We start from the raw sequence: 14,275 nt of genomic DNA, 5'->3' as shown, positions 1-14,275 counted from the left end.
AAATACAGACCGGGAGAGAAGTATCAGTGAAGGCTTGTCTAATGCCCAAGACAAAGGTTGAGAACTGAAATACATGAGCAGAACTTAGATTTGATGGGCCAGAAAGTGTTCTGGGCAAAGAAAACAGCCTGTAATGTAAAAAACAAAAATACAAACAAAATACCACACTAACCTTAGAGGCTTTTTCAGCTTTAAGTTTTCGAACTACTTCTCCTTGAGAAGCTACTTTGTCAAAAAGTACTTTGGCTTCTGGTGTTTCTGGACCACTAGCCTCAGAGCTGTTGGTTGGGTCTGAACTTTGAGATAATGGAGGCTGACCAGGAATGTACTCTTTTCCAGTTTTTTCTTTATACTGAGCTTTCAGGGAGAGTAAGCATTCTACAGCTTCATTTACTTTAGCCTGAAATAAAAGACAAAAAACAATTATTTAAAACTTTCTGAAATTTCTGAAAATGTCAGTGATTATTAAAAATCATTAATTACCACCAAAGTATTCCTATAAATAATCATGGAGAAACCCAAGCAACAAAGGCGCTCAATTATAAAATAACAGATCAAAGCTAAAAAAAAAAAAAAAAAGTTAAAAATAAAAATATTATAATCCTATATACAAATCATAAAAACAAACATAAACACATACACATACAGTACTGTAACTTCCATTTTACATATATAAAGAGACAAATAAATAATAGAATATCCAAGCAAACTGGCAGTGTCCAAGCCCTAGGTTTATAAATAGTGGAGTCAGAAATTACAAAATCAGAATAAAGATCAGCTCAATGGCTTTGCTATACAAACCATATTTTCATTAGCTTACTAAACAAACACTAAATACAGCACAAAACAAACCACAGTTTGGGCCCAACTAAAGAAGAGTTATATTATTCTTTCAAAGATTTACAATAGGGGCACCTGGGTGGCTCGGTTGGTTGAGTGTCTGCCTTTGGCTCAGGGTTCTGGAATCAAACCCCACATCGGGCTCCCTGCTCAGCGGAGAGCCTGCTTACCCCTCTCACTCTGCTGCTCCCCCTGCTTGTGCCTTCTCTCTCTGTCAAATAAATAAATAAAATCTTTAAAAAAAATTTATAGTAAAATGAGAAGATAATAATTGAGTTTTTTTTAAAGATTTACTTATTTTAGAGAGAAAGCAAGCAGGGGGAGGGGCAGAGGGAGAGAGGGAGGTAGAGAAGCAGATCCCCACTCAGTGCGGAGCCCAACACAGAGCTCAAGCTCATGATCCTGAGATCCTGACCTGAGCTGAAACCAGGAGTCAGACACTTGCTTAACCAACTGAGCTACCCAGGCACCCAGGTATGTTGAGGTTTTAATTAGACATAACATATATACATCATCCTCTGATACTTCAATGTAATCATAATGAAAAAGAATGAAATACTCAGCCCAACTGAGACGCTTATGATTCCAGCAGAGAAGGGCAACAACACAGGCAAAGGACCCAAGTTGGACGCTTTACCCGAATGGTAGCACAGACAAATACACCACTCAAAAGCCATCCCATCAACAGAGAGAGAAAAAGTGTCTCCAAATTACCCTAGTTTCCAAGTTTCACTGCTACATTATAACAGCACTCCAAACAGCTAAGAACAACCCAACAGAAGCCAGGAAGAATACTACAATGGGGGTCAAAGGAGTGCAGGAAGCATTGGTATACCTTCAAAGAACTTACATCTATGAGTCAACAAGTGACATTTCCTTGTCAGCTAATTTATGATACAATGTTTTGCTGCCTACTGAAGTACGGTCTGTCACACCAGTACCATACAGGAGTAAATGTAAGAGGAGAAATCACACAAAAACAAGCAGGTAGCTTGCCTTATTTGTCGCCCTGACCTGTCTCTTGTTTACACTGTCTTTAGAATTAAAGGCATTTTCACAACAGAATCTACCTAATCCTAACAAATAAGACACAATTAATCAGACCTACAAGAATCAAGGAAAAAGAAACTTCCATCAGCTAACAGAAAGAAAATGGGAAAAAAGTAAAGGGACTTTCCTGCAACCATTTCTACAAAAAAAGGCCTTTGAAAGAAGTTCCATTTTACACTGTAAGCAAGTGTTGACCAGAGTCTGAAGTCAGGTGGCACATACTTCACAAAGAAAAAAACCTTGTTTGGCAAGATTACAATTCAACATTATAAAGAAGAAAATTAAGATGGACAAATCACTTCACTACTAAATGACATTCTAAAACAGAGTAGAACTATATACTTATATCCCCTCCAACTGAGAAATGGAACACTGTGGATAACTAATCTATTCAGGTTATTTTTCAAAACGGTGAAATAATACTGCTCTCTATGCAGTCTTCTCTGATGATTTAGAAGGTATCTGAAGATTCTTGAGTTAGAATCAGCATTATCAATACAAAAAACTAACTCTATTATTTTATGGCCTATTTATTTACTCTGTGCTGGACACTATGCTAAGTGCTTTATGTGGATCATTTTATTTTTCAAAACAACCCTGACTCATTTTACAGAAGAAGTAAAGCTTAGAAATAAGACTACGTACCTTACCCGAAGTTACACAGTAAGCGGCAGTACAGCCAGGATTTGATCTAGGGTTTATTCTAGAGTCTGTGATCTACTCCTGCTAACATGCTTTGGAAACTGCACTTTCAAAAGAGATCTTTGATTCTTACTTAACGACATCTTGTGGAATGAGGAAAAAATCTCTTTTAATACTCTAGTTTTCTGGAATAAAAGGCATTTACAAAGAAAAACTGGATGGTACTACTCGATATAAGATTAAACAACAGAAGCCTACAAAGCAGGTACTGATAAATCTTAAGCTCTTAACAGACAAAACTGTTTTAAACTTACCTAACATACACCAATAAAAACATGAAAAGATTTCAATAAATAATTGTTGATGCAGATGAATGAGAAAGGAAACAGCCTACAAAAAAACACTTCCGTGAGAATTTAAGATGGGAATTTGAGGAAGTGCACATGACCTGAGAATCCGACCAAAGATGGGCGAGGACTCACCTGGTTACACTTAGAATGAGACGGCGTGCCCAACAGCTATTTAGACAGCAGCCACTAGATGGAGACATTTCTCCATGGGGAAGGAAAGAACTTTAAGAAGAAAAACCTAAACATTACCATTTTAAATGTAAGAACAGAAAGGCTTCAGCACCTCAATTATCAGTGAAAAGAGCTTTAAAAAAAAAAACACTTTTTTCCGACTTCATCTATTTTTCCCAACTCTATAGATGTTCTCCCACCTTTCGCTCCTTTTTTAACCTATCCCAGAGGACACCTGCACACAAGAGGAATAACTACTCCCCATGCAGATTCTCACTCGGTGGGGGTGGGAGATGAATAATAATCCAAAGAGGGAATTCTTCCAAGTTGGGGAGGGGGAATAATGAAGCTTGTATCATATAAAAAAGTCTGCTAGGAGACTTAGTGAATTAAAAGTTCACAGGTTTTCAAAGCAAGGTGTTTGGCTTTTTTTTTTTTTTTTAAAGTCAACTGATTAGTATCTGTATTTAGCTTAAATGCTTAATCCAGTACAGAACAGCCCAATTACTGAACCCCAATCCCAGGAGTCAATCCAACAGAAGAGAGGGCCCCAACTCTGGAGTCAATCTGGGTTGGGAACATCTGCTCTGCTGTTTCTCAGTTCGGCTCCGGGTTCATTTACCTACATCACAATGTATCTGCTACTTTTCTCTGACACAAATTAATCAGCCAAACTCCTCAGATTTTCCTAGACGATCCCTAAACTGTAGTCAGTCTTGTGAAATGTCCCGTCTCACAAGATGGATGGATTTATACCTGCTTAATGCAAAGGCAAGTTTGTATTAAACAAATACAGATATAGCACAAACCCATTACACACAAATTCCAAATATGAAGCTCAAAATCTGTCAAGGGAAAGGATGGGTTTGTTTCTTCTGATTTTCTCCCCCCTGCGATCTTTATTTTTTGGCCTTAGAATTAAGGCTATTTGAGGTGGGGGTGAGGGGCAATGGTTTTCTAGAACAGCCTGTTTACTGAAGGGGTATAACGTATGTTAGGTAAGCTTAAAACAGTTTTGTCCGTTAAGAGCTTAAGATTTAGCAGTACCTGCTTCGTAGGCTTCTGTTGTTTAATCTTATATCGAGTAGTACCATCCAGCTTTTCTCTGTAAATGCCTTTTATTAAGCTAATAGTTTCCTCTCCTGATAAGCTGTGATTTGGATTTTCAAAACCAAAAACACTGGTGTAAAATATAAAAGGGCAAAGGTGGTCAGAATATTTAAGTTGAATTAGTGGGGGCATAAAATACAAGGTGCCATGAGTCAAATGTTACAACTGCAGAAGATGACCAGCATCCAGCCACCCAGATGGGATCTGACAAAAAGCAGCTGCTAATGACAAGATGAAACTGTGAATTATTGTTTCTACTTAACATAATAATCATTTGATTTTGCTGCCATTTATTACTTCAATTAAAAAAGTTCTATAGCAGTCCTCAAATCTCTGTCCTCTAGGGGATGGGTCAGCTGACTTTTCCAATAAAGGGCCAGGGCCACATAAAAAATATTGTAGGCTTTGTGAGTCTACTCGATTCTGCAGTTACAGCACGAAAAGAGCCTTAGACAATATGTAAACTACAAAGTGCAATTGTAGCCCAATAAATTTCACTTACAAAACACGGGCAGGCCATAGTTTGCCAAACCTGGTCCCAGAATTTAAAGTGTTGTATTCCATAAAGCCCTTAATTTACCATTTTCTGACTCCCATTTCAAGAAAACAATACTAAAATTTCATGTTTAAACTGCATTCATTTAGATTTCAAATCGCCAGAGAAACTGTTTAAAACCAAAGTTTTATTTTTTGAAACTATAACTTTTGAACTTTAAAAGTTAATATTTCAGGGCGCCTGGGTGGCTCAGTCGGTTAAGTGACTGCCTTCGGCTCAGGTCATGATCCTGGAGTCCGGGGATCAAGTCCCGCATCGGGCTCCCTGCTCAGCAGGGAGTCTGCTTCTCCCTCTGACCCTCTTCCCTCTTGTGCTCTCTCTCTCAAATAAATAAATAAAATCTTTAAAAAAACAAGCAAACAAAAAAATAAAAGTTAATATTTCAAATCTGAAAAGTGACTTCAATTTTTAAAGTAACTCAGCATTCAGAACTATTTTACCTTTGGTGTATTCCCAGATACGCAACTCAAAACTATATATGCCTGATCCACTGTTCTGTAACAACCTACTGAGCAAGAGAAAAAGGAAAGAGGAGCAGAAGGTGGACTTGAAGGAGAAACTGAAGATAGACTTCCAAGTTTTCACTCTTGCCCACCTTTGCTTATACTCTGCCTTTATGCTCAGAGGTTCTTACCCAGAATTACTATCTGATCCTGAAGCAGGAGGGAGGGGGAGAAGGACAGAAGAATGGACAAACAGAGAAGGAAGAATTCTAATCGAAGCCTGTAACTACAGATTCTCAGCTGATCACCTTCTTTACAACTGAACATGACTTAATAATAGAAGAACTACTTTTGTAGGAAATGGTTAAGAGGCTTAGATAAATTAATGTAAAATAAGCACAGACTTGCTAAATACATTAATAAACTAGTTAAAACCATAATCCTCTGGTGCTCATAATGCAATGCCCCACTACCAACACCTCTAGTGAGAAATAACTTGGGGATCTGACTGCAAAATTGGAATCTAGGTTTTGTAAACTTCAGGAAATTACTTTCCTATTCAGAGTTCCTCACTGGTTACTAAAATCAACAAATAAAAAAAGAAGTATTGGGCACCTGGGTGGCAAAGTGTCTGCCTTCAGCTCGGGTCATGATCTCAGAGTCTTGGGATCGAGCCCTGCATCGGGCTCCCTGCTCAGTGGGGAGCCTGCTTCTCCCTCTCCCTCTTCCTCTGTGCTCTCTCATAAGTAAATAAAATCTTAAAAAAAAGAATTACTTGAACATTACTGAATGTGGTTTTTGTGAGGATTAAATGTGAAAATAATAACTGTGTACAGTACACGGTGCCAAATGCAGTCTAAAAAATACTTCCACTCCTAGTAACTGGGTTGATTCCCTGGAACAGGAGAACGCACTATTTACTACTTTTAGCATTCAGAGGAAAAAAAATGTGAGCAATATTTTGAAACACAGATACGGTACACTGTAAGCATTCAGTAAATGTAGGTTAAATCAAAGTCAGATTATTTCAGTATCACATTTATCATTATCAAAAAGTACCTGATAAAAGTAGCTGCCTAATTACCAAAGAAATTTAGTTTTTTTTACCCACAGGCTGACCTGGCATAAGCTTGCCCGTTATCCCAGGAAGGAGGACATAATCCACTGAGCCAGTGAGATGCGAGGCGTAGCTGGCTGCCGCACTTACTACCCCACACGTGATGTCCTGACCAAGACTCAGCACAGAATCTCCATGCACTCTACTCAGAATGAAGGAATTTAAAGACCATAGCCATTCCCCTCAAATTACATCTAGAAAGGGGTCCATAGCTTGTGTCTGATCTCCAGAGTGAAAAATACTCAAGCTCACTGAAGGGCAGGAAATATCAAGGATTTACATCCTAGGCTACAGGCTTTATTCCCAGAAGCAGAGCTATCTGAAGATAATCACAGCTCTGCAGGACTTCCAACAGGCTCACTGAAGAGAAAAGAGAAAAGATTTTTCCACACTTCACAATGGAGAGAAAAATACTAACTTCTGGAACAAAACCCCAAGATTTCCCCAAAGCATTTTCCCTCTTCAGCAGAGGTCAAATGTCCATGAAAGAAAGAATCTTAGGGGCACGGTTCCCAGTCAGATGCCTAGCAACTTGTTAATGAGATGAGGAAACTGTAACCTCTTACTCCATTCTTCTCCAACCAAAGCCCAGGACGCTGATGGGATAATAGATCCCCTGACAAGAACAAATCCCTTCTAGTCACAGAAGTCAAGTCCAAGGGTTCACCATACCTCTCTGTGTTCATATCACAGCCCAGAGTCTGGAATTTTTGGAAGCTTATGAGGGACTGAATTATATCTAGTTACAGCACTATCCATTTGGTCATGTTTTAGAACTACACTACTGTTTGAACAGAACTGTGTATCTCGATTATTAAATATGACCTTTCTCAGGGAGCCTCGGGGGCTCGGTTAGTGAAGCATCTGACTCTTGGTTCCAGCTGAGGTCATGATCTCAGGGTAGCAAGAATGAGCCCCACACCAGGCTCCGAGCTCAGCGGGAATCTGCTTGCCCCTCTCCCTCTTCCCCTGCCTCTGTCCCACCATTTGCACTCTTTCTCTAAAATAAATAAATAAAATCTTTAAAATAAAAAATATATGACCTTTCTCTATCACAGATCCCACTCCTTTTGTCTCTTACAACAAACAATCCTGTTCCACACTCCATGCTACCATTCACTTGGCTAAATGTTTTGCATGAAGATATAATTAAAACAAGAATAAAATGTATACTTCAGTCAAAGTTCGTATCACTTGAGGGTTCCCCTATGAACTGGAAATGGTCACTGGTCAAAAACGTCTTGACGCCCCATCATTCCCTGAATATACCTCGAACCCTCACACGTCTCTGCCTCTGCTGGTGCACGTCTTCCATACCCGGCCCCAGGCCAGCGGCACCAGCTTCTCCCGGACAGCTTTCTACAAATGCACACTCTCCATACTCCGGACTTAATAAAGCAGAAGTTCAAGAGGTGGAACCCTACAATCTGTATTTTAGCAAGCTCTCTAGTAATTCTGATGTACAATGAAGGTGAAGAAGCATGAATCTACTACTTAAAGAGCAACTTCTCTGAACTTTGTTCACGCATAAAGGGCTTCCTCTACCTCGGGACTAATTTAAATATCCTTTACGAATAGTTTCTTCCTTCCTTGCCACTTACAACCACAAATGCTTTTGAGAACAATTCACATATGACACAGGATTACAGTCACAGCACGTGGATTACAGTGTGTGTAATTCCTCCCTGATACCCTCCCCCATACTAGATGGTGAGTTGCTTCTTGTTAGTATTTCCAGAGCTTGGCACATAGCAGGTATCAGTAAGTGTGGACTGTTCTGCCAAAATATTCAAGGAGTCTATAAACAATGTGTCTTAAAAGAGACTACAGCCACCCTAAACCATCTGAATTCATGAGCTTCCTCAGTGTTGTCTTGACTGATTCCAGCATACTGACCTTGGGGGCTTTTTCAGCTTTCAGTTTACGAACCACCTCCCCTTGTGCAGCAACTTCATCATAGAGAGATCTACTATCCACAATACTTGCTGATGACATAGAAGAAAGATTCTGTACCACCGCAGGAGGATTTCCAGGTCTATATTCCTGGCCAGTTTTCTCCTTATATTCAGCTTTCAAAGCCAAAAGCTGTTTTACAGCTGCATCTATATCTTCCTTTGCTGCTTTCTTGGCTTTTAATTCACGAACCACATCCCCTTGAGCAGCCACTCTATTGTAAAGGACTAAGGAATCCTCAGATGAAGCACAAGTATTATCCAAAGGACCTGGTCTTTCCTTAAAAGGAGCAGTCGGCTACAAAGGAAGAAAACCAAAAGTGAAATAATTATTTCATGTTAAATGTCCTCTCACAAAATTATATCGAATTGTCATATAACATTTCATGCTATAAAATTAAGTTTTAATCCCTTAAAAAGTTTAAGTAAATATCATTCCTAAAAATTTATCCTAATGAAAAATGACAGAAATAAACAAAGGTAGAGAGGTACATGGATATGCACTGAAGCATTTTTATTATAGTAAAAAACTGAAAATCACCTAAATCCTTACCATTAGGGGATTAAAGAAATTATGACATATCCAAAAGATCTGAGACTAAATCATTATTCCACCACATACTGGCTGTGCGACCTTGAATTAGTTACATAAGTTGTTTCTGGTTTTAACTATAAAAGAAATGTGACTATATTGAACCCATCGGTGTGATGGGGAAATAAAAGGTAACAAATCTGCTTAAAGCTTTTAATTACAAAGGCTGAGAAAAAGTGAGTATCAATAAGTTTCAGGAATTGTTTTTTTTAAGAGATATCTAGTTGATGACAAGCAAGTCCTCCATGAAATACTGAGATACAATTTAACTCATTACTATGGAATAATTCCATTTTTGTATAAAATTATGTATTTCCAGGCATATGATTATATATAAGTATATGAAATAAACCTAGAGAAATGTTCACTAAAATGATCTTTGGGTAGTGAATAACTATGCTATTTTTTATTCTTAATGTCATGCTTTCCTTCTGCCTAGAAAGCTTTCCACCCTACTGACACCCTTCTAAATTTAAAACCCAGCTCATGATACCTTTCCCATGACTTTAATGGCTTCCACTTAAAATTTGAAAAAAAAAAAAAAGACACAAAAAACAAAGTAGAGATGAAACTCCTCCAAAATGTTTCATCTCTACTCTGGAACTCTGTCCTGATCCCAGGCCCAGCATTCTGAACTGTCTTTTCAGACACCTTTACCTGGTTAGCTAAGGAGCATTGCAAGCTACATCAGAGTTCCATTTTCCATAGGGGTCAGGTTCTGAAGTCAACATGTAAGTCAAAAACCACATACGTTTGGGGTGCCTGGCTGGCTCAGTTGGTAGAACATGTGACTCTTAATCTCAGGATTGTGAGTTCAAGCCCCATATTGAATGTAGAGATTATTAAAAAAAATAGGTATATAAAATCTTAAAAAAAAACCCCACACATACTCAAAATTACTCCTTTAAAATGTACAATCATAAATGTTAATATGCACATAGCACATATAAATGCATAATATATACAGTAAACCAAGAATACAATAAATGGAGCCATTCTGTACCAAAAATATATACATTCTGTTCTGTAACACTTACTTTTGATAACCTGAACTGACTCATTCATGCCTAGTAAATAGGGAAACAGTATTAAAGGTATTAGGGTAACACTGAAAAATCACACCACCTTGTAGTGATTTCTCCCAGAATATTAATGTTTCATGTCAAAGAAGCATACAGGAAAAAGCTTTCTCACAATTCAAAGAGAAAGCTTTAGAAGTGCCTTCCTTGGGATGCCTGGGTGGCTCAGTCGGTTAAGCGTCTGCCTTCAGCTCAGGTCATGATCCCAGGGTTCAGGGATCAAGCCCCATGTCAGGCTCCCTGCTCAGTGGGAAGTCTGCTTCTCCCTCTCTTTCTCAAATAAATAAAATCTAAAAAAAAAAAAGAGTGGCTTCCTAGAGTGCAGGTGGTACTTTAAAAACACTGTTTACCATAACATTAAGCCATCTAATGAAGGTGCAAGTGCAGATAAGGGACTTTCAGAGCTATCCTCCTGGGCTTTAAAAACGAGAAAGGAAAAAAAAAAAAAAGGATGAGGCAGGAGCCACGCTGAGTCAGACTTTAATTCTGATGGTATTGCTCTCTATTAGAGGCAAACACCCTCAAAGACCTACATATCAAAGGAGAGAGCATTAGCCCTAAGCCTGAAGGCGGCCTGCAGTGTTGGATACCAATGCTACTCAATTGTACTTAAATTTCTATAAGGATTTGTGCAGGTTCCAAAACCTATACACAAACTTTGACACTACCCGCATCAAGCGGGGGGGGGGGGGGTCCTAGCCCCTCCCCTTGAATCTGGGCAAGCTTATTTATGAGTGCTTGGACCAAGAGCATGGCAGAAATGACACTATGTGAGATTTTCAAGGTTAAAACATAAAAGGCAATACTGCTTCGATCATGTCTACTGGACACTCACTTCTGGAGCCCTGAGTTGTCATATACAAAGTCTCACTACCTTGACACTACCAGGCTAAAGAGGTCACTTGATGCTGCTTTGTGAGGCATTTCCCCCTTTCTAGCCAACAGTTGGCATCAGCTGCCACCCATGCGAGTGAGCCACTGCGGATGTCCAGGTTAATAGAGCCTTCGATGACTGCCAACCAGCCACCACTTGACTGAAACTACAGGAGATATACAGGTTCTTAGTGTTTTGCACCAACCCTATTTTTTCTAATAAACCAGCCCTGTTATTTTTAGTATGCCACTTTGTAGGACATTAAGTTTCTTAAGAATACATAAACTTCTGAAACCAGTATTCCACTGTATGTTAACTAACTAGAATTTAAATAAAAATTTGAAAAAAAAACACAAAAAACAAAAACTTACAGCATTACCCTAACATCTTTACAGGATATGTAAAAGGTGTGAGGTACTGGTGGAAACTGGGACCAATGAAGGGCTGGGTAGCCACATTTCCCACATCGTGTGTTAAGATTTTCTCTCTCCCTCTCCACCTTGAGCACCCCCATTCTCTCTCTGAAAAAGTAAATAAATAAATGAATAAATTCTTTGAAAAACTTGTCAATTTTAACTTTTAGTATAGCAAATACTCATAAATATAACCCACATTAAAAGGGGTCCTCAATCATTTTTAAGCGTGTATAGGTCTTGAGACTAAAAAGTTTGAAAACTGCCCTATTTATTTTTAAAGATTTTATTTATTTGACAGAGAGAGAGAGAGCATACAAGCAAGGGGAGCAGTGGGCAGAGGGAGAGGGAGAAGCAGGCTCCCCACTGGCAGGGAGCCTGATGTAGGGCTCGATCCTGGGACCCTGGGATCGTGACCTGAGCCGAAGGCAGATGCTTAACCAACTGAGCTGACTGGCTGAGATCACGTAGTATTTAATTTGTGTAAATTAAAAGCTCAAGTCATGACATTCCCACTATAAACAGTTCTAGACTCACACCTAATATGACGTACTTCTGTCTTCCCTAGCTCAAGTTATTTATCATTTATTTACCTATTCAACCACACAAAATTAGGACTTACTGTCTTACTGATTCTACTTCCTGAATTCATGTCCTACTTTATATCTTCCCTGCTCTCATCCTCTGGCTTCCTGACCACATATCACATCTTCTAATCCTACTTCCAGTCCACCTGCCAAAATATCTTCTGCACTGTTGCCAAATCGTCAAGGCCGACCCAACATCTATAGATCCCAAACTATGCATTAAGGTGCCCGAGGAAGCCACAGGAAATTCATAGGGCTGCCAAACACACTGCATGTACTACTCAAGATGGTTCAATTTCTTTTTTTTAAAGGTTTTGTTTATTTGACAGAGACACAGCGAGAGAGGGAACACAAGCAGGGGGAGTGGGAGAGGGAGAAGCAGGCTTCCCGCCGAGCAGGGAGCCCGATGCGGGGTTCGATCCCAGGACCCTGGGATCATGACCTGAGCCGAAGGCAGACGCTTAACGACTGAGCCACCCAGGCGCCCCAAGATGGTTCAATTTTAACATTAGAGTATGTTACATTCCTTTCAATGATGTCCTATCTTTGCAAAACTACAATTTCCACAGCTGCTGTGTTAAAATCAAATACTACATGAAAATCACTATGGAACAGGAAATTAGCAGGGTAGTATCCAATCTGAGTCCAAGGTTCAAGAAAGAAATACTTTTTTTTAAGATTTTATTTATTCATTTGAGAGAGAGAGAGAAAGCGCACAAGCTAGGGGATTAGCAGGCAGAGGGAGAGGGAGAAGCCATTGAGCAGGGAGCCCGACACAGGGTTCAATCTGAGGGGGATCATGACCTGAGCCCGAGGCAGATGCTTAACCGACTGAGCCACCCAGGTGCCCCGGTATGATTTTTTTTCTTTTGGTTAGTATATCACTTTAAGAATGAAATAAAAATTAAAATATTTAAATTTAAGAACACAATCTTTCAAGAACACAACTTTTTCTTTTAACTTATGTGTATCATTTCTCAAATAACTACTGGCATATGAACATTTATCTAACTTAACTACTTAACAAAGAGGACTGTTAGGAATTTCACTTAGCCCATGGGTGCCATGAAGAAATTAGCAAGAAACCAAGTGTACTGTGTGAACTGAGGAAGACTGAAGACCTCTGCCTACACTATAGACCCCTCATTCTCTAAACGTGTCGCCAACTCTCAAATCCATACCCTGTCTGCTAGGGAAGCGGTGTCTCCATCTGGAATGTCCCTCCCAACCCTGACTGCTGGGCAGATTCCAAACTCATTCTTAAGCATAGAGATTAAGCATTATCACCAAGAGGAAGAAGGAATAGAAAAAGGCAGTTAGTGACACAATTTCCTCTCACCCACATCCTAGCAGTTCCTACCCTTGCTCTCCTTTCTGAACCTCTTCTCTCAGAGGCACTGGAGTCTGACAGAAAAGTATAGTCAGGGAACTGAAAGCCAGGGCACTGTCCTGACTCTGTCAATAACAACTTTTGTGGGGTGCCTAGGTGGCTCAGGTCATGCTCCCAGGGTCCTGGGATCGAGCCCCGCATCGGGCTCCCTGCTCGGCAGGAAGCCTGCTTCTCCCTTCCCCACTCCCCCTGCCTGTGTTCCCTCTCTCGCTGTGTCTCTCTGTCAAATAAATAAAATCTTCAAAAAAAAGAAAGAAAGAAAAGGATTTGGGGTGCCTGGCTGGCTCAGTCAGTGGAGTGTGTGACTCTTGATCTCAGGGTTGTGAGTTTGAGCCTGACCCTGGGTGTAGAGATTACTTTAAAAATTAAAAAAGTACGTAAAAAGAAAAGCATCTGCTGCAGCAATATTGGTGGTGGGGTGGGGGGGGAATCGTTCCAAATTAAACTACTCTTTCTCACTTTTTCATATAATAAAATTAAATCTAAAAAATCTTGTTCTGCAAGGTGTTCTGAAAACTTACAGGAAAGGACAAGACTACAACAAAACCCCCAAACTAAGAGCCACTGTCCTCTTCAATGTCAACAGTAAGACAGACAACCACTTGTAAAGAAAGATTCCAAATCCTGGCGTAAAAAGATGGGTTGATTAGAGACATATCCATGAAAGTCAATGTTTACCTCATTTTTTGTTGTTTCTACCTTGGTCTTTTCCCTTGATCCAGATGTTGGCATTTCCTTTGTATGTCCATCAGGAACGTATATCAAAACACATGGGGCTTCTTTGCAGCTATATGGGCTAAAGAGAAAACAAAGGACCAATTTAAAAAAAGTTCATTTGAACAAAATTATGTGACAGTAATTAAAACTGAATTCCTAGATTAATTCAATGGCACCACATTAAGCTTCTCAAAGTATAAACAGCCCATTCTCTTATTATTCAAATCAGAAGCTCTTCAGAGTAGTTTAAAAACAATGGATAAATAAAAATTCTCAGTACTAATTATAACCTTCCAGTTTAAGAACTTTTATAAACATGCTAACTCCAGGACAAAAGTGCCGCTACTCTGCCTGCTACCAGAAATGGCACTAGTGGGTGCTCATTCTTGATT

General features: G+C 39.5%; 1 protein-coding gene across 1 annotated transcript in view; it reads right to left on the bottom strand.

Moving 5' to 3' along the window:
- Positions 1-14,275, bottom strand: part of EPRS1 (glutamyl-prolyl-tRNA synthetase 1) — a 67,248-nt gene that overhangs the window by 19,633 nt on the left and 33,340 nt on the right. Inside the window, exons 17-19 of the mRNA XM_028104705.2 lie at positions 13,845-13,962; positions 8,176-8,529; positions 173-400 (exon numbers count right to left, since the gene is read on the bottom strand). Of these exons, the coding sequence (XP_027960506.2) occupies positions 173-400; positions 8,176-8,529; positions 13,845-13,962 (700 nt within the window). The remainder of the gene's footprint in view (positions 1-172; positions 401-8,175; positions 8,530-13,844; positions 13,963-14,275) is intronic.

The sequence above is a fragment of the Eumetopias jubatus genome, unplaced genomic scaffold, assembly GCF_037043125.1.
Source record: "Eumetopias jubatus isolate StellerSeaLion01/CBP00866 unplaced genomic scaffold, mEumJub1_p1.0 scaffold_12, whole genome shotgun sequence".
NCBI lineage: Eukaryota > Metazoa > Chordata > Mammalia > Carnivora > Otariidae > Eumetopias > Eumetopias jubatus.
The sequence above is the reverse complement of the archived record's forward strand: the minus strand, read 5'-3'. Positions and strand labels throughout refer to the sequence as shown.